This window comes from Oreochromis aureus, linkage group 17 (assembly GCF_013358895.1).
Source record: "Oreochromis aureus strain Israel breed Guangdong linkage group 17, ZZ_aureus, whole genome shotgun sequence".
Classification (NCBI taxonomy): Eukaryota; Metazoa; Chordata; class Actinopteri; order Cichliformes; family Cichlidae; genus Oreochromis; species Oreochromis aureus.
In genome coordinates this window covers 3,326,149-3,351,344 of record NC_052958.1, presented here as the reverse complement: position 1 = coordinate 3,351,344, position 25,196 = coordinate 3,326,149, and the positions used below count along the sequence as shown (strand labels likewise).

At 39.5% G+C, this 25,196-nt stretch overlaps 1 protein-coding gene across 4 annotated transcripts in view; it reads right to left on the bottom strand.

The window, feature by feature from the left end:
* rerg (RAS-like, estrogen-regulated, growth inhibitor) overlaps positions 1 to 25,196 on the bottom strand; it is a 49,660-nt gene that overhangs the window by 2,341 nt on the left and 22,123 nt on the right. For all 4 annotated transcript variants that reach the window (XM_031743484.2, XM_031743485.2, XM_039600620.1 and 1 more), the window contains exons 3-4: positions 9,534 to 9,590; positions 1,894 to 1,967 (exon numbers count right to left, since the gene is read on the bottom strand). In XM_031743484.2, the coding sequence (XP_031599344.1) occupies positions 1,894 to 1,967; positions 9,534 to 9,590 (131 nt within the window). The remainder of the gene's footprint in view (positions 1 to 1,893; positions 1,968 to 9,533; positions 9,591 to 25,196) is intronic.

Genomic DNA, 25,196 nt, shown 5'->3' with positions numbered 1-25,196 from the left:
CAACATATATCTGATACAGTACGGTGAAAACATTAGACATATTCGATTAATATTCCTTTTTAAAAGGCATATTTATTGGATTTGGAATTTAAGATTTGCTTCCATTGTTTGGTTGTTTATTTGTCTTTTAAAACATTTTTAAAGGACTTTTGATAAACAAATTTATATATATACATATATTTCCCTTTAATACTCAACTTGAAATCTTATTCACAATGCAAGTGTTATTTGTACAGACCATAGCAAAGATGGTGAGCAGCAAACAGAAAATCTATCAGAGTGCAAGCAACAGATGTTTCTGTAATGTTCTTTTTATATTATATATATATATATATAAAAATGTACACGCGTATAATTATACATCCAAATATGCTAAATAAATAATAATAATAATAAGTTATTTCTAACCCATTTTAAACAATAAGTAATGATTTTGTTGGAAGGAAGTTTTTTAATTATGTAATTTTCTTGTACCAGATGCCAGAAAAGGACTTGAAAATACTGCATTCCTTCTCCAGAGGACAGATGAGAGTTTGACGTTTGTGAACCTGGCCGCCTTCTGAACTTGTAAGTTATGAGCCATCAAGGAAGACTCCACCTCCACAAATCACGAGAGTTAGCACAATGCTTTGATACAATCATAGCCGTGAGAGGCCTGACATTCACTGCAGTCGTGTCTGGAAACATTCAGATCTCATCCTAATGCCAGCTGAAAATAGACTACATTGTAATGAGAGCAAGAGAGAGAGATGGCTTGGCTAAAGTGTCGCAGGGGAAATCAGCCGCCAGCAGAACACCTACGCAGCAATGCAGCATATTTATCTTCAGCCCAAGAACTTACGCAAGCTCTCGCTCATGGTCAGAACCTGCCAATACTTCTATTATCCTCCAGGAAATTACCATCTTTAAGTGCCATCCACTCTCACATCCAGCCAAACAATTCTTCAAACCAGTGTTGAATATCTCTGAATAAAACACCTGAATAATCAGAGGACAAGCTAACTGAATGATGTCTTTTCCCTCTATTTCAGTCACATTCACATTCATCTTTAATTAAAGTACAGTTCAGAGTTGAAAAACACTTGACAAACACTTTCAGTCCACATAGACTGTAAACCTACTTTTGGCATAAAGAAACATAACTGTAAAAATGAATGATGCAGAAAGACTGTTATTTCTTCTTTTTTTTTTTTACAGACACTTGGTTAGTTGGCATAAGGACTGAGGATGATTCATAAAGTGGATAAATGCTTGTTTTGTTAAAAAGGCTTTGTCACAGTCTCAAAGGCCTAGAGACTGGTTGGAGACTCCCAGCAACCATCTGTCACTAAGAAACAAATGTGTATTGCCCAACCAATAGGTAAGTGATTTCAAGAGGTTGAAATCAGTTGCTAAAGCCAGAGTCAAACACCTGTCACACTCAGAGAAAAATGTGTATTCCATGACTGGTTTCTTGAAGTTGCAAACACTTCTCCAAAGTTACATCTTTTGAAAGTTGTTGGTTTCAACGATAAGGCAAAACTTTTACTTTGGAGGTGTACCTTCCGTGTTTCCGGTTCATACTTAGTTGCGGAGTGTTTCAAGAGCATTTGGTGTCTTCCAAACAAACTACAGGTGACTGCTAGCGACCAAGGCAATAACTGGTCTAGCACCCTCTTGGCTACTGATTACACCCTGCGACAGCCAGCAACCTCCAGAAACCACTTAACAACCACTTGAGGAATAGTTTTCCCTTGTGACCAGAAGTTGCCAAGAGGTTGCCAACTGGTTTCTGGGCCTCTGCAACTGTGCAAACATCTGAAAAATGCCATCAAATCAGACTACCCCGTGTAATCAAAAACAGCAGCATAGGAGATAAACTACTGAAAAAAGTTACCTGACAAATTGTCTCACCTGGCCTGCAGTGTCCAGAATCTCCATGGTGACAGCCTCATCGTCAATATTGGCTTGATGACGATATGTTGATTCTGCAAGGCAAAAAGTGTGAGGAAATATGTTATGCAGCATTCAGAAAAAAGAACTAAAGTGAGTCATTACTGGCAAATAGTGACACTTCCTAACATGGGAGTGGAACTCATCATTATGTATTCTTTGTGAGTTAACAAATCAATATCACTGTGAGGGCGGGCAGATTTTCAGTGTGTTTACAATACTCTTTTCAGTGGTGATTATAATTCCACCTACTATTCTTTTGAATATTCAGACGATGACACATAAAAGTGATGATTACTGTTTGCAAGAAGCTTACTCACACTAAACCCCTGCATCTTATCTAAGCTGTAATTTTATCTAAAACATGTTGGTGACAGGGCTGCTGGTAAGAAGTTTCACGAAACTTGCAGGACTGACGCAGCTTACAGCATCACTGTAGCCTGCTTAAAACAACACGCGACACATCAGAAACACATAGCAGATGCCTTTCAAAGTGACGGCTCCAAACTCTTATGCAAATTATAAAACATAATGTGACAAAAAAAAAAACATTTACTGCAAATGTCTGTGAAGGTTCTCAGCCAAAATGTTCAGATTTTGGACAGATGGTTTGAAAGAGGAGTGAAAGAAGCCATCTATGTCCACTGGGAACGACCATCTTTGAACAGAGGCGGGGTTTACGACACCAACTGTCTGCCATCTATAATCCAGTTTTGAGATCCCTTCCTAGATGCCTTAACGCCCACTCACATCCTGGGCCTTTTGACCTCAGGAAATCACATGATAGGGTGGGGCTAGGCTTCACAATGAGCTCACCCGGAACCTTGGCTGATTGTGACCTACACCTGTTCTCACACCTTGGCTCGTGTGATTAGGTAGAGGATCAATAGAGGGTCCATGACCCTCTTGGGGGGGGACACTCCCACAGGGCTTAAATCTGGGACTCTCCACATTTGACCCTAGAACTGAAGAAGCTTCTCGGATGAGAGGTGAAACGTCTTTAAGCAACTTAAAGAAGTCCAGACGCTTTTCTTTTCAAGCTGCTTAGACTTCACTGCAAATGTTTTAGAAGTGTGGGCATCACAAAAAGCCAGTCAGAATGACAAATGTGATTATATGGTACTAGCCAGCTAGTAATATATGATTGTGATCAGATGTTTACATACACTCTTCATGTGCATGATAACTGTCATGGGAATTTTAGGCTTTTAATCCTTTTTTGGGACTGTTTTTTCCCGGAGGGTGGAATGATTGTAAGCCATGCATCTTTAATGATGTGAAGCTTGTTGATGGCTACCAAAAGCATCTAGTTAAGGTGCAAAGTTGCATGTAATAGACACCGGTACTCTGTGCATATTTTGTACACACGTGTAGAAGTTGCAGTAAGCTGCAGCAACAGCAGAGGGAGATATTTTATTAAACTGACATTATTAACACATTTACATCTAAATACATATTAGCCGCCTAAGCTCAATCCTTTCTGGCGATTAAGGAGCCAGAAAGGATTGAGCTTATGTTTTTTGCTAAAAAATAAAATAAAAAAGTAAAGCACCTCGTGGCAACTGCTGTTGTGTTATGCTATATAAATACAATTGAATTAAACTGAATTTCCACCCTTAAAAACTCTAAAATGACTGCAAGCTCATCTGCTAATCCAAGCCTGACATCATTGTTCTGAACCTGGTTATTTCCAACAGTGGGTTGATTATTAGTTACCATGGGGTCATTTTCTAGTTCTAGTCCTTTCAGGTCATAAACCTCTTTACACTTTGACCCTCTGCACTGCCTGCCTGGCTTTTACCATCAGCAAACACTCCTCCCTGTTTGACACAGTCAGATCAAAGGTATTTGGGTTTACAGCTTCTCCTTAGAGACATTAGCTAGTTGTCATTGGCACCACATTTGTTTTTGAGGAACCATGTATTAAACATTTTCATGCCTGAGATAGGAGAGCGTGATTTTTAGGTCAAAACAACTGCTTTTTGCCTGGTTCAGACAGATGCTTAGTAGCTTGAAGAGAGGACATTCTTTCTCTTCTTCTAAATCTTTTCCTTACATTTTGGGGACAAATTTTTCCCAGCATGAGGTCAGACCCTCCTGGTTGCAGGGTGAAGTTTGACTTTTGCAATGACCTGAAAAAAGTCTGAGCTTCGCCTCTCAGTGATTTGAAAAACAGGATGAGAGCTCTGTATTGCTGGCACAGGTGTGAACCGTGACTATGACCTTTCATTTGACCTCAGTCAGAGAGCAGATTATCTGCCCGTCCCCCCTTCGCTGTCATAAAATCCCATCTGTAAACACCTCACAGGCAGCATCGAGGCTCCCTGAAACCTTCTTTGTGAAGGCAAACTGCCGGGATTTTCCATCGCATGACATTTTCCATGACAGGGCTTAAACCGATGCTTTCTTCAAGCATTCTAATTGTGCAGGGCCACTCTCACAGTGATTTCCACAATAAATCTCTTACCAGAATGCACCTCTGCTATCATGTACACAGAGGTCCAGGATTCCTGACTCATTTGTCCCAGTGTTTAAAATGAGCGAGTACTCCATGTGCCAGTCACAAAGACTATGAAGTTCATCTTTAGACATAATTTGACAAATGTTATTTTGTTTGTTGCTCCCAAATGTCATAAAAATGCAGTGTGCATAGTGTTTAAGCTATTGCAGAGTTTTATTACTGAGTAAAAACTGAGTGTTTGAACCTTTCAGACTAGACAAACACGAGGAACACGCTAACGTGACACACAGGAACGAAAGCTGCGCCCACACTGGAAGGCATGAACTTCAAACAAGCTAAACTTGTAACAGTACAAAGTCAGATTGTGCTTCTGTTTATATATTTACTGATTCTTCTGACATGATAGTTGTAAAAGTTCTGGGAATCGGCCCATAAACATAAAAAAATCTGTCCAGTCTCTCATTCAAGATCATCTTCGTGTGCATTCCTGGACTGCTTTCAGCAGGGCAGTTATTTTTAGATTACTCCTGGAGCTCTGTGCCGGCTTTAATTTCACTACAGTCCTCAAACTTCCCAGGTCCTTAGGGACCATGTCAGGTCAGGATCACAACCAGGAGCACAGTTTTAGTCAGTTTTTTTTTTCCTCTTTCACTGTACACTGTGAATTCAGACTATTAAAGCAGAAATCTACTGCTTCTATTGCCATTGTGTCCAAGTATACAATGCATTTAAAAAAGTAAGAAACACACCCTTCACTCACCAGCCAACATACCCTGGAAGTCCAGCCACTTCCACAAAATGAAAGTTAAGTTTCAAAATTTGGCAACATGTCGGTGTCAGAAGTGCGATTTCAGGGAGTGAGCTATACAACTGCACTGAAAGTCTGTCAAAAACACACCAAAAGGGGCCCATTGAAAGGGTTAAGGTGTTTGATTTATTTATGTTTTGGTTTTAACTACATAAGGCCGTTCTCTATGAACTTAAAGCACCGCACATTTGATACCAATGAAAAGAACTTTCAGAGTATTAAAAGAAAATCTTGTGAAGATAAGTTTTAAAATATCACTTTCGAATTAAGTGCTGTATTTCAAATTTTGTATTCTATGACTAAAAAATTTTAAGTCTTATTACTTTAAAAAAAGCCAACAAACAATGGAGAGGACCTGTCAGACTGATGTTCAGATTCTATCTCACAAGAGAGTTTAAAATGACAGGTCCTGCAAGGCCCCCTCTGCTGTGTGCCAGGTGCACTCACCTCTCCGGGGGGGATAAATTGCATGTGTGATGTAAATGAAATGTCACAGGGAGCCAGAGGAGGAAGCAACTGACGCAGCTGTTTGGCTGCATTCACAAGGAGCATCCCTAAGGAGAACCAGAGTCACGCTGTGCCTCGTGGGACAGCATATTTCAGGAGCCAGCTCCCTGTCAGCTCCCAATCTGTCCACGTCCACACCCCAGTGTATCTGTTGATAAAGGCACTGGCAGGAGGCAGTGCTGGTGGTATGATTTAAGCAGGCTCACCATCCTTTGTAAGGGTCTTGGGAAGAAACAAAAACGACAGTTCTCCTGGCGGCAAACAGTTCTGCTATCATAATCTAAAAACACTGACTGCCGCTGTTTTGGGATTAGGCAGGAAAAAAGTCTCAGTGTCAACACTGAAAACCATCCAGTTTGTTGATGAACTCTGTCAGTGTGCGCTTCCATAAACTGCTCCAACAAACCAGAGAAAATGCCTTTTTTGCTTGCTCATGCTCTGCACCGTGTGATATAATATAAAGCAGAGCTGCTGTTGTGATGCCAAACCACAGTCGCGGTAGCACACAATTAATTTCTGTGAGCCAAAGGAGATTAGAATCTGTAACCAGACGGTGTGCAGAGACAGAAATAACTTTTGCAATATTGTGGCCATGTGCATTCTGAAGTGTTGCTGGTTCCCATAGTGCTGCTGGGAATGACAGCCATGTAATGTTTCTGCAAACTCACAGTGTGTTGCTACCAGCCGAGAATTTAAACATACAGAGATCAGCACGTTTTTTTTTAACCATGTTTGTCAATCTTTTAATTAGGATAGAGACAATTCTTCAATGATTGGTGCCTTAACTAGAGATGAAATAGGGCAAAAAAAGAGATTAGATTCTTTGGATGTGCAGGCTTTTATATGTAAAAGCTAAAAAATGCAGTAAATGCAAAAAGTGCTTTCTTTCTAATGGCCAGCAGAGCTCAGTTAGACTCTGTGAAATTTGAACTAACAGTTTATTTTTCACTACAAGCACGCTGAGACAGACGATGGGCTAATGGAATAAGTTAAGAGCTGAAAAAGTATTAATTCATAAAATTAGCCTTTTCTCTTTATTTTAGCCAATGAGCGTGCAGTTTCACAGTCAGATGTATGCTTCCCCTGTCACATCACATCATATCCAACACAAAGACAACAACAGCAAAAACACTCAAGCGCAAACTTGTGCGTGTGTAGGTACACAAGCACAAGCAAAAAAACAAACAAACAAAAAAAACACTCCTTGATTGGAAAGCTATTTGCAATCCGCTTGCACAACGCTAACCTCAACGCTAACATTTCCCATTAGAAGTTAGGATTTCAATCACTAGTTTGAGATCAAGTTGGTGAATTTACGGGAATTCTAGTGAATTCCCATTCATTGTGGAATGATTTAAAGGTGTGGCAACATTGTAACAGGCAAGTGAACTCCATATATGATCCTCAGTTTCTTAGCCCAATTCAACCAGTCATTCCTTAAACCTGGCTTCAAAACAGCATGATGGGAGAGACACATTTGTCAAGTTGAGGCTTTTAACCACTAATTCACAAAGTAGTAACTAGTGTATGATGTCACAACAGCAACATACATCCTTTATACACAGTGTATATGCACTATCCTGCAAAAAATGTCTTTGCTAAGCCTGAATTTTTTGCAGTCACAGTAAATCTACATGACCTCTGAAACACAATCTGCCTTTGAAGACGCACAAGATAGCTCTGCTTGGGCTGTTTCGTACATCTAGGCTGAAAAGGGACAATTCACTGCAGGGAATAAGATCTGAGCTTGTTTGTAAACCTGATCCAGATAAACAGGTAGATAATAAATGGAGATGAATGGTGAGCAATAGCTACTGGAAGGTATATTGAGATAGATGGAGTGCAGCCCACATTGTGGCAGTAATTCTCCAGCATGCAAACCCCCTACCTGTGCGATCTGCTCATAATAGTGGTTTAATGATGTTTTGAGCACTTTGTGGGTAATTTCATCCAGGCAGTCTGATTGGTCACAGACACCCTCCAGCGGTGCTGTTATTTCCATTACAGACCTCAAGGGGTTGTGACGTAACCTCTTGTTGTAACCAAGGAAGCAGTTATTGCTCTTTTCCTGATTTCTACCACATTCCCTACTTGGAGTTTAAACAGTAGACGTGTAATATGAAGCTGGCACAGTGGCAATACATTATACTGTAAAAAAGTAATAAGATGTGGATGGGTCAAACCTGAGTATGATCCTAAATGCCACGTATGCTAAATGTAAAAGAAATCCAGAATCATATCGCTTTAGTTAAAGTGTTTCCTCTTTGTTGGTCTAGCACCTGAAAATATCTCAGCAGTCTCACAGGCATATGTTGAGATGTCACACAGAGGACATAATGACTGTGATCATTATGTTATTATATGAAAATGGATTAATTATGCTCCTGAGTGCGGTGTGCTTTATGTTGGTGATTGCATTGTGCTGCACCATGTATCGTCAAGAACAGGCTGGCTATTGAAGGAGCACCATGTGAACAGTCCAGAGGCGCTGACCCGCCAGCCAGGAAATGAAAAGCACATTATAGAGGAGACACTTTGTGCCCCATAATTACAATGTAGGGAATTGGTTCAACCAGAGTATGAAAAGGCCAGTTCTATATTATGCACTGATAAGAGAAAACCCCCCCAACAATTTCACATTACGCCGAGTTGTAGCAGTTTCAGCACTTTATCCCAGAATTTTTAATGAATCAATTATTGCTTTTATTCTGTTTTCATCAGATAAACATTTGTGCAGATGTTAGCTCTGTACTGGCCATGATAGTGCCCATGATATAACTCCTGGACCTAGAATTTCCATTTCCTCTTTTTCCTGTTAGATGAGGAGATATACATATATATATATATATATATATATATATATATATATATATATATATATACACACACATTAGTGCTGTTAGCGTTAATCTCGTTAAAATAACGTTAACGGCATAAACGCATTAACGCGGCAAATCTCCGTTAGTGAGTTAACACAGATTGCCCCGTGCGTGGGGCTGGATGGCGCTAATGCATTAACAAGCTAACCGCGCTAATGCGTTGATGCCGTGCAGTCCCACGGACGGAGCAATCCGCGTTAAATCACGTCATTTTAATGAGATTAACGCTGACAGCACTAATATATATCTATGCTAACTATGAAAACTACAACGAGCAGCAGCAGCTAGCTTAGCTAGCTGGGGAAAGCCATTACGCTAGCTGTGCCAAAAGCAAACAAATTTTCATTTTGTCATCTTTAGAAAAGTTGATGCAGGAAAATGGCTGAACGAGATGTTTCTCCTGCTTTAAAATTTTTGGCTAAACTTACAGAAAGGGGGCACAAAGCTGAAAGCTGAATGTAATGCTAGGCTAGTTACGGAAGATTTAACATTAGAGGTAGCAAGGCAGAAAAATGAAAAGAATCAAGGTGTTGCAATGGTCCAGTCAAAGACCAGACCTCGAACTGACTGAATTGCTGTGCTGGGACCTTAAGACAGCTGTGCACAAAAGAATGCTCACAAACTTAAATGAAATGAAGCAACACTTGTATGACAAAGTCATACAGGAAACCATTACTTCAAGTTATTGTCGCTAAAGGTGGTTCTACAGGCTACTGAGTAACTGGCTTAGGTTTTGTAAAATTAGTGGAATCTGCTGTGTGTTGTTTTACACCTGGGGATAGCTTTAAATAATCAACTTAGCTAAGGACTATATGTATTATAAGAACTTCATATAAAACCATAAAATTGACAGTGTACCATTACTGCAGATACAGGAGATGGCAGTAACGGGAGTATCAGTGGCAGGGGATACATTTTTTTGCAAACAGATACTGGGCTGTCTTACCAAGTGTGGGGTCATACTCCCAGATGAAGCGTCTGGTCAGAAATCTCACCACCAGAGCTGCAAAGAACCACAGGACAAATGTGTTCAGCATATGAAATCAGCACATGAGACACACAGCAGGGTGGCAGTTTGATTTTAAGTATTTGAGTAAATAGTTTTCTTTTTTTTTTTTTTTTAAATAGACCGCATACTGAGTCATAAATACACTTTTTACTAGATGAAATTAACTAAAAATTGATGACCATTTGTTTATAATAGTGAAGCTCAAGCTCAATCTATAGCCCTAATATGCACATCCACTAATATGTATTCTCAAAAAAAATCACCTAACACACCGACAGTCCATAAGATCCAAACTACTTTAACACACTTTTCATCTAAATGCTAATACCCATTGGAACACTTCCAGCTCATTAAGACTGAGTTCAAACAACCTTGAAACATCAGCTCTCAGGTTTTATCAAGATCATCTTCTTCTCTGACACAGGATTGTTGGCCTGCCTTTGACAGCATCAGCCTTCCTTTAAAAAACATCCCCAGTGAGCCAGTGACTCACTGTCTTAATGGTTTACCATCAACAAGCAATCTGCCGCACAGAAGTGTCATTTATGCAGGCTGAATTAGACGGCCCTTCCCTGTTTATCAGGCACAGCCAAACACCAAACCCTCTTTCTCAGAGTAAAATTACCTGTAAATACTGGCGTAAAATGTATTCAGTTAGCTGAATGCTGCAACATTTCTCCTTTTAGTTCAGTTGATGGGTAGGGGTGATGTCACTGAAAAAGAGATCTGCTATATCAGTTTACTCTATGTAAAGAGATTAGCAGAGAAAATAAATGTGGTGGCTATGAGCTCATTCATTTTCACTCAGAGTGAAATGAAATGATTGAAACCACTCTTGTCAGCGAAATATGGATTCAGTCGTAGGAGGTGGGCATCTCTGTCACGGTCCAAGGGTTTCGTTCAGTATTTGCTGAATTTTGGTTCCTTTTGTGAGTTTGTGGGTTCTTTCTTTTGCTTCTAATGTTGTGTTTCACTGTCTTTGCCTCCCTCTGTCTCATTTGTGTTCCAGTGCCTTCTGTGCTCTTTTATTGTGGTTAATATGAGCCTTCATGTCTTAGTGTTAGTCTTGCCTTTTTGTTATTTTCTGTTTACTTTGATAATTGAGGTTGATTTGTGTAAAGTGCTCAGTGTAAAGTTATGACTTTTAGTTTTTATTTGGACATTGGTTGCTTTTTCACTCATTTTCCATCCAGTCCTTGAACCTGACCATTTCTAGATAAATAAATTGGTACAGGTATTTCACATTTTCCTAGTAAAGTATATATGAAATAGCAGGTGGCTTGAGATTCAAGTTCACCATGTAAATGGACCGGTTCTCACGTAGCGCTTTACTACTTGAGCACTTTGTATAAGCCTTCTGTATAAATACATGGACACAATCATACAAGCACCAGTCTTCCCCTACATTTAAGTTCTATCTAACATTCACAAACCAATTAACTCACACAAGGATACTTTGGCACCCAGTTCGAACCACCAACCTCCCAACTGGTAGATGACCGGCTCTTCCTCCTGAGTCACAATCACACTTCGTAAAGTTCAAAGACGTTCCACAGGAAGACTGTAAATCTATTTACTTCATTCAACTAAAGCTGGACCATTTAAATGAGCTGAGTTTTGTATTTTGGCTCAATATCGACATTCTAAGCTTTTTTTTGACCTACCATTGCATTCGCCGGATTGATTTATACATGTTTTTGAAGGTAAAATGATTGACTGTAGTTGGGTAACTTTATTCTTTTATCAACATTTAACATTCTTCACAGTGGTATAAATAAAACATTGTGGCTTTTGAACTTATATTATAAATGAATTTTTAGTAAAAAATATGTTAAAGCAAAATTAAAGCCACCCAAGTCTCCTCACACTTTTGAAAACCAGACAATCCCAATGGCAGTGACTCGAAGCTAATTAATGAGTCCAGGTGGGTATCTGTGTAATCACGTCAACTTACTGAGCTCCTGCTTATAGAAAAGAGATCATGAAGGAACAGTTCCTCCTTTGAACTGGAAAAAACAGGCCTGGTTTTGTTTTTCTTTTCAATTAACCAAGTAAAGGAAGAAAATCCATAATGAAAAACGGAGTGAAGGTGAGCCAGTGCCTTTGAGCTCAGGACAGTATCTTCCACATATGAGGCAGACTGCAAAGCTTTACCATTTTATTATCCAAATGAGTCTTTTACTTCACTGTTCATCATTCCTGTCTTGCTGATTTTCTTCCTCAGGAAATCACAGCCTCCCTTCCTTGCTAACAAATTCAATGTGTTTTTAGGCAAAGGGAGCCCGGGTCATGTAACGTTCAATTATCCCCTGAATGCAGTGAAAACAGAACAGTGGCAGGTAATTTGTCAATTTGCTGTTGACAAAGCAGAGGAACGTGCATATTTATTCTCGGAGCACTTTTCCTTTTCCCGTTCAACCCTAATTTTGCTGCTGAGGTTTTAGCGGTGGTGGCCTGGATTCCAGGTGGCGAGAAAAACCAATGGGGTGTGAAGTCCTTTTCTCATTAGATGTAACTCTATCTCCTGCTTTTCACTTCCACGGGAAAGAAAGGTACACACGGCAGAGAGGAGCCTTTGTTAATGTGCATCAGTGGACATTGTGGCCCAGATTCACTAAAGGATTGCAAATGGAATAATGTGCAAGGTATCGCCAAGCTGACCAGAACACAAAAACAGGTGATTTACTGACTGTGTGCAGGGAGAGGAAAGCTGATAACAGCGCTGGCATTTACAAAAAAAGCCTTTCTGTGCTCATCACATATTGCCTATGTGGATACCATTTTCTAGTTTGATCTTTTCTTTTCCTTTTTTTTTTTTTTACAGTTTCATAGAGGCGTTGCTTTGGCTAAAATGGAGCCACACATTTTGTAGCGACTCTGAATTACAGTTTACATTTATGCTTTTAGCAGCCTGTGTTATTATGTTTTGAAAGGTGTGGTCAAAAACTGGCATTTAAAAAAACCCCGAAACAGTCCAGCAGGAATAATGACCTTCCGGCCACAAATTTCAAATCAGAATGCGCATTTAACTAAAGTGAGTGGCTGACTATTTTTTTAAATAACTATTTGCATAAGCAGGAACACCCTGAACACACATCTCTCTTTTATATGGTGGTTGGTAATATCCAGGCGATGCTAAAGGAGAGACAGAATGAAATTAAAAAAACAACCTGAGAATCAAACAGATGTTACGGCAAATCCAAAACAAGACAAGAGAAAAACAACTATCAGAGTAAAACAGGAAGCAAGTTTAACTCAAAATAGGAACTGAAGCCAAATAATGACCAAGAAAACCTCTAGAAGAGTAAAGCAGTCTTAACAGGAATTTGAAACTCAACAAGATACAGATGTAATACAATAAAATTTAAGCCCAACATTACATTTGAATGTATAATAAGGTTAAGGTTACTTTATTTATACCCATAGGTAAATTTGCTTTACAGAAAAACTGATAGCATTTGGCATCCCTTTAAAAACACACAAACCTAATGAAACCCTTACAATAACACATATGTAGTACTTGAACATTTTGAATCAAATCAGAAACAATTCTTATTGAGTTCAGTGACAGCAACAGGGACAAAGCTGTTTTTATAACGCTTTGTCCTGCATCTTGGAAATAGAAAACTCCGTCCTGAGGAAGCTGAGGATGGGAACCATTTTGAAGAATTGATAAAGCCATCCTCTGTACCTTTTTAGAATACAGGGAGGCTAAATACGACCGTGGCTCGCCTATCAGACGACTGGACCATCTCACTGTCTGATTCAGTGAGTTTTTCTCTGTGACAGAGGTCTGACCAAACCATGCCGCCAAACAAAAAAATAAAACAGACTCAATAAAAGAACGATAAAATAAAGTTCGAATTTTTTGGCCAATGTGGAAATAAGCAAGTTTCCTGAGGCAGTAAAGGCACTGGCGACCATTTTTACAGACTGATTAGCAATTCTGATCAAAGTTTTTATTGCTTATGGTCCTAAGATATGTATGTGATTGCACTGGCTCTATTTTCTGACCTTTAATTAAAGTGACACCGTGCCCATGTTGTTGTTTCCTAAAACCAATAACCATATCTTTTGTTTTAGATATGTTCAGTTGGAGATAAGACTCCTCGGTAGGGATGGGTACCGGTGTCCGGTGCCATGATGGCACCGGTGCTGACATAAACGGTAGTAACCAGACCGAAAAGCAGCGCACATTTCGGTGCTTTATTTCGGTGCTTTTTTTTCCCCTGAGCCAATTCTAGCCAATCATTTTACGTTTCCGAGGATAGTAGGCGGGGCCAGGTACGTACGTTCTTTTAGAGCAGAGCTACAGATTAAAAATGCCCAAGGCGAAGCGGTCAATAGTCTGGCTGTACTTCTCAGCAAAAGATGCAAACTCAGCAGCCTGCAACAAGTGCTTTAAGCTGATACTGTGATACTGTCAAAGGAGGTAACACCTCAAATCTGATGAAACACCTGGCGAGGCATAGCGGTTTTTTTAAAGCCGAGAAATAAGCCGTGTTTGATAGCTTGCTGCGAGACCTCACACTGCACATCTACTGCGGGTGTGGTGCCTGTTATCGGACCCGGAGTTAGCAACATCCCCCCAATAGAGAGTCCTGGCCCCTAGCCCTGTCAGCGTAGCAGAAATGATGAGGATGATGAAGGCAGCAGCAGCCGTTCTCCTCTGCGTGAGTAGCTTCATGTTGTTCGTGTGTAATTAACGTTGAGTAGGCTAACCACATTATTACATTAATGCATGTAAGGTGAACTAGCAAACACCGTCGTAGTTACATGCAGCTGTCTTCTTGTTTGATGGCAGATAGTCCCTTCACCCTGGCCAAAAAGGTAGCCCAAAGAAAAAGTGGAAAACAGTTAAACATGAGAGGTTTTTGGACCAATTTTGTGTTCTCCATTCTTTAAGCACCGGTTTGAGCACCGTTTAAGCACCGGCACCGTTTCAAAAGTACCGGTTTGGCACCGGTATCGGATAAAACCTAAACGATACCCATCCCTACTCCTCGGACAACTGAACAAAGTCATCAATGACTGGACCAAGGCATCAAAACTGTAATCCAAAACTCAACCAACTCGACTCAACTATATCAACTGAGAATTCAAAATAACGAAAAAGACGCGAGGACCATGAGAAGCAATGCCCTGGTCTGCTTTGGTAAAGGCACACTGGACTAGATCGGTCTTCAAATAAATGGTAACTAATGTTGCTGTCTGCTACACATTTAGCATATCTGGGGCCAAAAAAAACCCCTAAATAAATAAGCATTAAAAACAGGCTGCTGTTTAGCAATAGCAGTAAAGTCTTAGAGGTAATAAAACAATTAAAAAGCAGTATATGCTTGCTAGCATCAGCTAATATTAATCAGCTTAAATTGTGTTTATTCTACAGCAGTTTATAACTCCTGCATTGACTTTTGTCAGTGTCACTGGCTACAACATTATCGTTCCTTAGCCACAAATAAAACAGACTGCGTGCAGCGATGGAAAGTAGATCAGAGCGGAGCCGCTGTTTTATATTTTCTCTGGTGTTTATTCTCTGGTGTCACATCGCCTGCATCATGTGGCTGGTTGAAAAATTCTCTTTATATTAACTATTGCCTTATAATGTCTTCAGCTGCTAACTGTTTCTTCACAACTTGACATTTCCCAACAACTGACCGCAGCTACAGTCAAAGTAACAAAAAACAGATCTGATCTTATCAAATTGTTCAGCTCAGACTTCATAGGGCAGCTGCGAGCTGATGGATGACAGAGGTTTCAGATTTACGTCAGACACACCATCCGTAGTAGGTGTTTGCCAAAAGCTTCTTTTATCTGAAGTGACCTAATCACATTAGCAGCAGAATGTTGGACTAATTGCAAACAAAGCAAGAGCAATTAGTGGCGCCCATGCCCCCTGTTCTGAACCAGTGTTGTGTTACTCATTGAACAATCTCTATTGATTCCTCATGACCATCAGACGAACACCCACAGCTCTTTGGTTCCTTTCAACCACAAAAACACCTCTTTACTGTCTCTCCCAGAGCTGTGGCTCTGCAGTCAAGTCCTGTACCTATTGTGTTGGTGTCACGTCGGGTCATGTCACACAGCCAGCTGTGCTGATAAGGCTGGAGGAGAAACGGTTACATGGGAACTGCCTAAAAAACAATAATAGAAGCAAGAAAATTAAAATGTAATAATAAAAAACTTAAAATACTATATATACAGATATGAGCAATAAAGTTTACACAAGGCTGTTTTCAGTCTTATGTAAAGCACCTACGCTGCTTCTCTAGGAACAAAGAAGGTAAGTAGCAGTGTGAACACCTCTGTTAAAGTGTGGGTATTAATAGAGTTTAACAATTTCACCAGGATGATGTCTGTGCTCAGACAGTGCAATGATCAGGGAAATTACAAAAAAACCCAAGAGCTACAGACTCTACAAGTCTCAGTCGGCATGTTAAATGTTAAATTTCATGACAGTACGATAAAAAACTAAAAAGACTCAACAAGTATGGCTTGTCTGAAAGGATTAATGGGAGAAAACCTTTCCTTTCTATAAAGGTGCACCTAAACAAAGCAATTGAGTAATTGAAAGCTACTAAATGACAAACCAGCATACAAACTGAGCTAAACTGCTTCTAAAGCTAAAGTGCAAATCTCAGTTACAGATATTAGATATTGCGTGTAGATACAATTTTCCCCTTGATTTATTGAAGATTATCTAAAGAGAGCAGTAGCTCGGGGGATCGGAGGGGGTAATGTGTTGTTAAATACAGCTGCCTTCTACCAGGTGGAAAATGTTTAGCACATACTTGGACGGCGCAGTGATATTAATATGACTTCACGGCTAACTTTATTCCTATAATACCCGTGAGAGCTCAGATATATTGGGAAATGTGATTGGTAAAAGTATCCAGAAATAAAACTCATAAAAATAATCAGCAGCAATTCAATTTCACACAGAATTCAGTGTTGGATCTGGTTTATAGTATTTGCCTGTGCAGATTGATGTCATCAGACCCGTAGTACATTGGCTGCTTTTATGTTTTATGTGAACAGAAAAGGGATGAATCATTACCAAGACATTTCTAGGGTTTTATTGCATTTGGTTTAGAAAAAATGGCCCCTGCTCTGCTGCTTTGTTGGCAGACAAGAAGCAGCAATTTACACATAATGTGCTCCCCAAAAGCTTGTAAATAGTAACACTTACCGGGAATCTGTAAAACAAAACTGACAATTTGGTTCCGATTCTGTCAACAATTTTGAGATTGTAGGATTCATTGCTAGTTTAGATGACCAGAGGATTACTTTTTGTGTAGCTGGCCCCACCCCCTAATCAATATCGTAACCACTTACTTCTGAGAGTTTGACAGAATTACGGGTCACAACTCTCTCCTTTAATTATCGATTTATGGTTCGTGCAAATCCTCTCAGCAGTTTAAGGGAAACTGAGGAAATGAAGACGTTTTATTCATGCAGCTTTGCAGATCCCTTTTCCCCTGGTTCAAGGATTACTTCTGAGAATCTGAAAAGCTTCTGCAGGAACTAAATTATTTAAGAATGGTTAAAGTCAACATAAAGTGAAGGACAGATGAGAGAAAGGCGTACAGCAGTTTCGAGGAGACGGGAAGAAAGCAGCGTGGCAGCTTGATGCTTACAGCGCTGACACAAATGTATTCACTTTTTTATTAACTTGAGAGACTTCGCCTCATTTTAAAGTACTCTGATGAATCTGAAAGCAGTTTCATGGAAACAGCCAGGAGTTTATGTTGCTTTTTTAAATGCCAGTCAGCTAATTTCTCCGACTGTGGAAATGAAAACATTACTGTGCTGGACTGTTTCTTTACACACACCAAGATGTGACAGCCCTCATGCTAAAAACAAGCAAACATATGACCTACAAAAGCTCCCAAACCACTTCCTGAACAGTAGGTCAGGTCACAGTTTCCAGTCTCAGAGCTTTCCCAGACTTCCTTTCACCACCATTTTCCCTGGGGCATGACTGTATCTCATACCACCAACCAATACACCAAGCCTCCTTGGAACAGTTGAATACCCATAAACCATTTTTCAGCCATAAGGATATATGTGCTTGTCTGTTTAACATGGGCTGTTACGATTCCCAAAGCTGCCAGGGGAAATATCCAATCCATCTTAATATAGATGGATGTGAGGGCAGACATCTAATCATCTCAGTCCCTTTCCAGATCAGATTACAGCTCGCCAATCACGCTCCCATTCATACATATATATTTTAAATCTTTTTAAAAGCCCATGAAGAACGGATGTGGGAAGTCTGAAGTGAGTGGAGTAACAATAACACACAAGGAACCAGTAAACATGTCAACTCCCAGGATTGATGGCGTTACCCTCTGAGCTGGTCGGGAACTATTAGTCCACTTTGTGTGAGCTAGAGTTCAGAGTCTGAGCATCTGAGTGCGATGCATGAGGACCAAATAACACAAACTTATAGACCTGTGTTAATCAAAAACACCATAATTAAGAAATAGACAAGACCCCTGTAGAAAACTTCACTGTAGATTATTTTGAGACCTAAAGTGAAAATGTTTCTGTATAAAAGTAGTTCAGCGGGACAGTTCTTTGTTTCAAGCTTCAATTTTTAGCATGCCCTGCTTACTTATAGGTTAGTGTGAACCAAGCATGACTTCAAGACAGTGTAGCAACAAAATTGTTACATTACGATTTAGCTCTTAGTTACATGACTAGTCATGCTGGCTGCTGTCATGACTCCATCATGCCTCCTTCTCCAGTGTTTTGGTCCTGAATGCTGTCGAGGTTTAGGGCTAATGTTGCCACACAGCCAATCGCAGAAATGGAATATAAAAGTAAATCAAACTGAAGTCAAATTAAACTTTTACTCAAGTAAATGTACAAAATGTTGCCAATAAAATCAATGGTGAACGACACAGTGTAATGTGCATTATATAATTAGAATAAGATTATTGAAGCATTAGTGTATCACTTAACACTGAAGATAATAAAGGAGGAGTTTCTTGTAATTATTGGGTTATTTAAGCTACTATAAAGCATTACACTTTATTCAAAAGTAAGTCGAGGTGAGGTGAAATATATTGTGATTCATTTAGCTGTATAAACTTGCACTAAAGTAGTAGTAAATATAGCAGATAACCTTCTACCACTTCCTGAGATCTTAATAAATTTACATTCAAAAAGTATCATGTCAGTAAAATCCATCTTTTTTCTTGTCAAACTTGATACTGACATAAAAATAATGGGACTGTTTAGCACCAGTGTTGGGCAATAACGGAATACGTGGACCAGCGTTACGTATTTAAAATACGAAATATGAGTAACTTTATTTTAATTAGGTGCTTCCTTAATTAAAATACAGTTACTTTGTGGAAATAAATGGATTACACGGCGGTCTTTTCCAGTTTCATATGTTCGGCTATCCCCTCTCTAATTTTGGTAATTCCACACATTGCTGGAAACCCAAACAAAACGTGCAATAAGAGGCTCTGATGTGAGCGTCCTGTTAATGTTGGTGGCGTCAGTTACACAATGGACCCAGAGCCAGCACAACAGAGCCAGCAGTGCACGAGCAGGAATGCGTTTCTTAATTGGAAACTCCAACACCGCTTTACATTTAAAGAAGAAAGGGATGAAATCTGACCGTGCAATGCAAACTCTGTTTGTCAGCAACCAAGCTGCTCTTAGCGTCAAAAGACTCCAACCTAAACAAACATCTGGAAGTAAGTTCTATTTTAAAAACTAACGTTAGCCTACTGCAGCTACCTTGTTTTAGTTGTGGTAGCTACCTGGGTTATGTGCCACTTAAGTATCTTCGATGTACTATTGCTGTGTGATTTATTTCTATTACTGAAGGCTACTCGCCAACAAGCTAACATCTTACATTAACTTATGTTAAAATAAGTCTTTGCTTCTCTACAGTAAATATATTGTCTATTCAGGGAGATTTGGGTTGTGGCTCCGTCTTTTATCCGGTCTTCCTTTTCTCACGGCAGATGGCCCCGCCCCTCCCTGAGCCTGGTTCTGCCGGAGCTTTCTTCCTGTTAAAAGGGAGTTTTTCCTTCCCACTGTTGCCTCACAGGGGGGTCATATGATTGTTGTGTTTTTCCACTGTATATTGTAAGGTAGACCCTACAATAACACAAAGAGCCTTGAGGCGACTGCTGTTGTGATTTGGCGCTGTATAAATAAAACTGAATTGAATTAACAGCCAGTTGGTAGAGAAAAACAAACAAGAATTTGCAGGATAAGATTGCTGCATTCATGTAGTTGTAAAAAGCATGACAATATATTAAGTAATCCAAAGTATTCAGAATACATTACTCACATTGAGTAACTTAATGAAATACATTACAGAATACATACTTTTAAAATGTGTTCTACTACAGATTATAGACTACATTTTGAAGCAACCTTCCCAACACTGTTAAGCACTGTAGCGGTCGTAAGGTAATGTGAAGGGGACCAGATAGGGGGAAAAAAAATCAACCACGCAACCCTTCAGACATTTTTCAGAGCTTTGATTATATTTCTTTTACAAGTACAGAGGTTTTACACTCTCACAAGCAACACATCTAAACACAAAAAAACCCCTCCCCCCAAACCCTCCTTAAATAGGCACCGGTCATACCACCACCAATAACATTTAAAAGATTTCCCCTGACACACTCCAGCTACAAATAAACATACACATATACTGCAGTCATTTTAACACACCTCACATATATATGACTACAATCAAACCCCAGTTAAATAATATACAAATTAACTAAATCAAATCAAACTGAAGATTCAGCCCACTCCCACCCTCAGCTCTCATCTGATGGTTTACCTCACTAACAGTGGATAATTAGGGAACTTCTTTCAGGTGAACATCATTAGGCTGTAATCATGTCTGCACTTCATGAATCCAGCCTTCATGAAGTTGACTTCAAAAGAGCGAGTGATTAGTGGACTTCAAAACAAAAGCATAACAAAATCAAAACTTCCTGTCAGACAATGCAAGAGTGTGTTTCACCTTAGTGAGGGAGGTGCTTCCCAGCACCCTCACAAGCACTATAGTGCACAGCAATACTTAAATCAGGGGTGGGGAACTCCAGGCCTCGAGGTCCAGTGTCCTGCAGGTTTTAGATCTCACCCTGGGTCAACACACCTGGATTAAATAATTAGTTCATTACCAGGCCTCTGGAGAACTTTAAGATGTTGAGGAGGTCATTTAAATCAGCTGTGTTGGATCAAGGACACATCTAAAACATGCAGGACACCGCGGGGGCTGGAGTTTGACACCTGTGACTTAAATCATTAACATCAGTGTTGCCTGCCTTGCTGTTCATCATCAAGAGCATATATAAGAGTGTATTCAAATTTTAATTAGCTGACAAGTGCTAGCAGATTCCTTACTGGGAAAAGTCAAGTCATCTTTATTTATATAGCACATTTAAAAGACATCAAGTGTCGGCCAAAGTGCTGAACACAGGGATAATATAATAAAAAGATTTAAAATAGATCAAATGAAAACGTTATAGAAACATTGTAAGACATCCATATATGTTTGTAAAAAGTATATGTGTACATGCAAATATGCACATACATATACAAAAATGTACACAGTCACACACAAGCACACATACGTGAACATAAAATACATGTATATGTGTATACACATGCAAACATCATCCAATGAGATAACAACCAGAATAGTTATAACAGAATAAAAGAGGTGTCAGAGAGATCTGAAAGCCTTGGAAAATAGGTAGGTCCTCAGATTCGATTTGAAGACTTCCAAGGATGAAGAGGATTTAATGAAAGGGGGAAGACTGTTCCAGAATTTCCGAGTCAAGGACTGTCATCAGAGTGAGTGAAACTAGAGCCCGCATACTGATACATCTGCTGTTAATTATTTTTATATTTTCAGAATAAAATAGATTTAAAATTAACCAGAAGGTCAATGAGGCAGTAGCTCATCCAGCCCACAATTCCTCACAGTTCAATGGTTATTTTCTAAAAAAACCAACAAATGCAACTTTGTCTTTGAGCACAGTTTGAATGTGTCCAAGTTTGTATAAATTTTGACCAATACTGTAGGAGGAGGAGTGATTCTGGTGTGCTGAGGAGGGACAGACGGATGTGTGGATGAATGGATAGTGTACACCTCGCTGGAGCTCGCTGCTCCGACAGCGAAAATGGAACATTATAAAGTCAATATTTAGTAACTTCCCAGCAATGTATTTTACAAACTAGTTGGAAACCACTGTACTTAGTGTGCAGTGTTCATAATATTAGATTTATCTGTGAGGAGCCAGTATCAGCTCAACGACAGATAGTTTGACCTTTAATGTCTTTTCCACATATCTGAAATCAAATTACTGTTTAAAATAATATATCAGGTGGGAGTGTTAAATCTGCCACGCTGTGATTACAAGCTGCATACGAGCCGTAACTGTATGTAAACAGGAAAGCAAAGTTTAGCAAATGCTCCAAGGAGCCTCAGCTATGTTCTGTTCCCAGAATACCAAACGCAGTAATAGTTGAAGTAATCTCATCATCTCTCTTCCCCTCCTGATCAGATTACAGCTGGCCAATTATCACCACATGACTCATCTCTTTTTCTTCTCCATGTCTACTCATTAGTGACGGGGTTTGCAGATTCCTGCTTATCATACAGCATTTAATTTAATGAGATGTGGGCCATAATGAGAGCAAGTGCTCTTGTGAGAATAATACAGGACCATTCTGCTTTTCTGCCATGTTTACTTTGCCATTAGCCATAGTAAGATTAATAATTAACCCTCTTTTTCATAAACAACATTAAAAAACAGAAAGAAAATGTTTTACATGAACAGCTCTCGAACAGCCATATGAACCCCACTAAATCCATCACCTACCAGTTTTTAATCTCAAATCCCCTCCTCAAAAATACTCAAAATTAATTAGCACGATGTCGGCATACTACAAAATCAAAGAGCTTTGCAAAACGTACAAGATTCATAAATCATCCGGTGGTGCCGAGGAGCAGCAGCAGTGAAAATGAACACATTTGTCTTTGTATCAGTGTGAACAGCGTCCGACCTGATGCTGGCAGACGGCCTATTTAAATGCTGTTGTGTGGTAAACACGTTCCCTGCGTCACAAGTAGATATTTTGGCAGCTAAATTGGTTTTGCTGCCTCAAGCCAGGTTCTCGTAATAAATCAAACGGCAATTAAACCATCAGGTGTCGCGGCGTTTTACTCTGCCGAGCTGTTAAATCGCTCCCCTCCGTAAATCTCTAATGCAGAGGGATTTGCTACACTTGCAAGCAATCTAATTATATACTACAGTAACATTACGACTGAGAGAGATAACAGGGATTCAGATCTTCCGCATACGCAAATATAATTTGAAGACCTGCACGGTACTTAGAAAGCTTGACTCTGATTCATCACCCAATTCTGTGGCTGCTTTCAGCTCAACAACTGTTTTTGCATCACTGCCTGTTTTGGTCTTTAAGCGATGTCTGCTCTTGCGACACATTACTTTTTCGTCTACTGCTTTTGAAGCATCAACTTTGGCATTTTGGCCGCCACCGTCTTGGTTTTTTCTAATGTGGACCTGACAAGTGAAGGGTGGAAATCTGTGGGAGTATCTTTTTCTCTATGTATATATAAAAAAAAGCCACTTCCTAATGATTGCATTAAGAAAAAGCTGGTGATGTATCACACATTTCTAGGATGTTAAGAAAGACTTAAGCATACAGCAGTGAAAAAGTGTGATTTGACTGCTGTTCTTTGGGCATTTAAAGGTGGAAACGGGAATGACAACACGGGGTAATGCCCAGATTCTCCATTGAGCACATTGCAGTTTATGGTCTCCATCTCAAAGGTTAACGATTTGTAATCGGGGTCTTTGCAGGTTAAAGATTAAAGTGGCTCCAGAGAGAAGCTCAGCAAATATTTAATAAAACTGGTATAAGTGAGATAACTTGGCTGACAACAGTAGCCACCTACACTCTTAATTCAATGACTTTTCTTCTGAGTCTGTTGAACTACATCAAACCTATATGGCCACTTTATTAGATGCACCTGTTTAATTGCTCATTCATGCAAATATCTATTCAGTCAAACACATGGCAGCAACTCACTGCATTTAAGCATGTAGACACGGTCAAGATGACCTGTCGAACAGAAAGGGGAAGAAAGGTGCTTTAAGTGACTTTGAATGTGATTTGTTTTACTTGGTACCAGATGGGCTAATCTGAGTATTCCAGAAACTGCGGATCTATTGGAATTTTCCCACACAAGCATCTCTAGGGTTTACAGGGAAAAGTCTGAAAAATCAAAAATATCCAGCGAGCAGCAGCTCTCTGTGTGAAAATGTCATTTTCCCCCGATCTCTGCCAGCTACGGAGAACCGGTGAAAATGAATGGCTGAAATGCTTTAAGCTGATAAGAAGGCAACAGTAACTTAAATGACGACTCGTTACAAAGAAAGCATGCAGAAGAACGCACAACCTGTTCAACACTGAAGCAGCAGAAGACCTCTACCTCTGTGAGCTAAGAACAGGAAAGTGAGGCCCAACATAATTGGACAATAGAAGATTGGAAAAATGGTTTGACGAGTCTCAGTTTCTGCTGCAATATTTGGATTGTCAGAAACATGTTGCAATGATGTTATGGATCTTTCCATGGCACACCTTGGGCATCTTAGTACCACCTGAACAAAGTTAAAGACCATACTATCTAAATATTGTTGCTTGTCTTTTGTCATAAAGCTCAGAAACTGAACCTCAAACAGCCCTCAAGAGGCCTCCACAGTCGAGACGTCCCAGTTCAACAGAGCACATTTGGGATCTGGTGAATCGGGAGATTTGCATTATGAATTTGTAGCAGATAAATCTCCAGCATGTCAATGTCATGTCAATATCGATCAAAATCTATGAGAAATTCTTCCAACATCTATTTGAATCTGTTCAATGAGGAATTAAGGCAGTTCGAAAGGCAAAAGTGGGCCCAACCTCAGAGTGTCCTCAATAAATTCTTTGCCTTCAGAGTTCATTTATTCACTAATAACTTCACTATGGCCTGCAGACATCTTTCTCATCTAATCTTCTGACGAAGTTGTGTTTTTGTATTTTGCTACTCAGTTGTATATAGTATTTGTATTTCTATTTTATTCTATTGTATATAATATTTTATTTTATTTTATTGTATTTTATTGCATTCCAGTGTTTTCTAATTTCTGCTACATAACTTTGCACTTTTGCTGTAACAAAACAAATTTCCCACCTGTGGGACTAATAAAGGCCATCTTATCTTATCTTAAATTATTTTCATCTCCAGGGTGCTACACCACCTAATAATGGAAAAAACTCAAGTAACTTAATTACAGCTTAAAAGCTTCAATAGCAATCAGCTCTGTCAGTACAGCACTCCAAAGAGGCCTAATCACCTCTTATAAATCACTATGTATCTTGAGTGGAGCAGTGTGATGCATCATGACAACATACTGTATGGTTCAGAGCAAAACTACACGCACAAAGAGGGATTCCAGTCATGACAACAATAGCGGTCTTGTAGTATTACATCTAGGCGAGTGATGCTAATTGATTTTAGTCACTTCTGACTCAAAG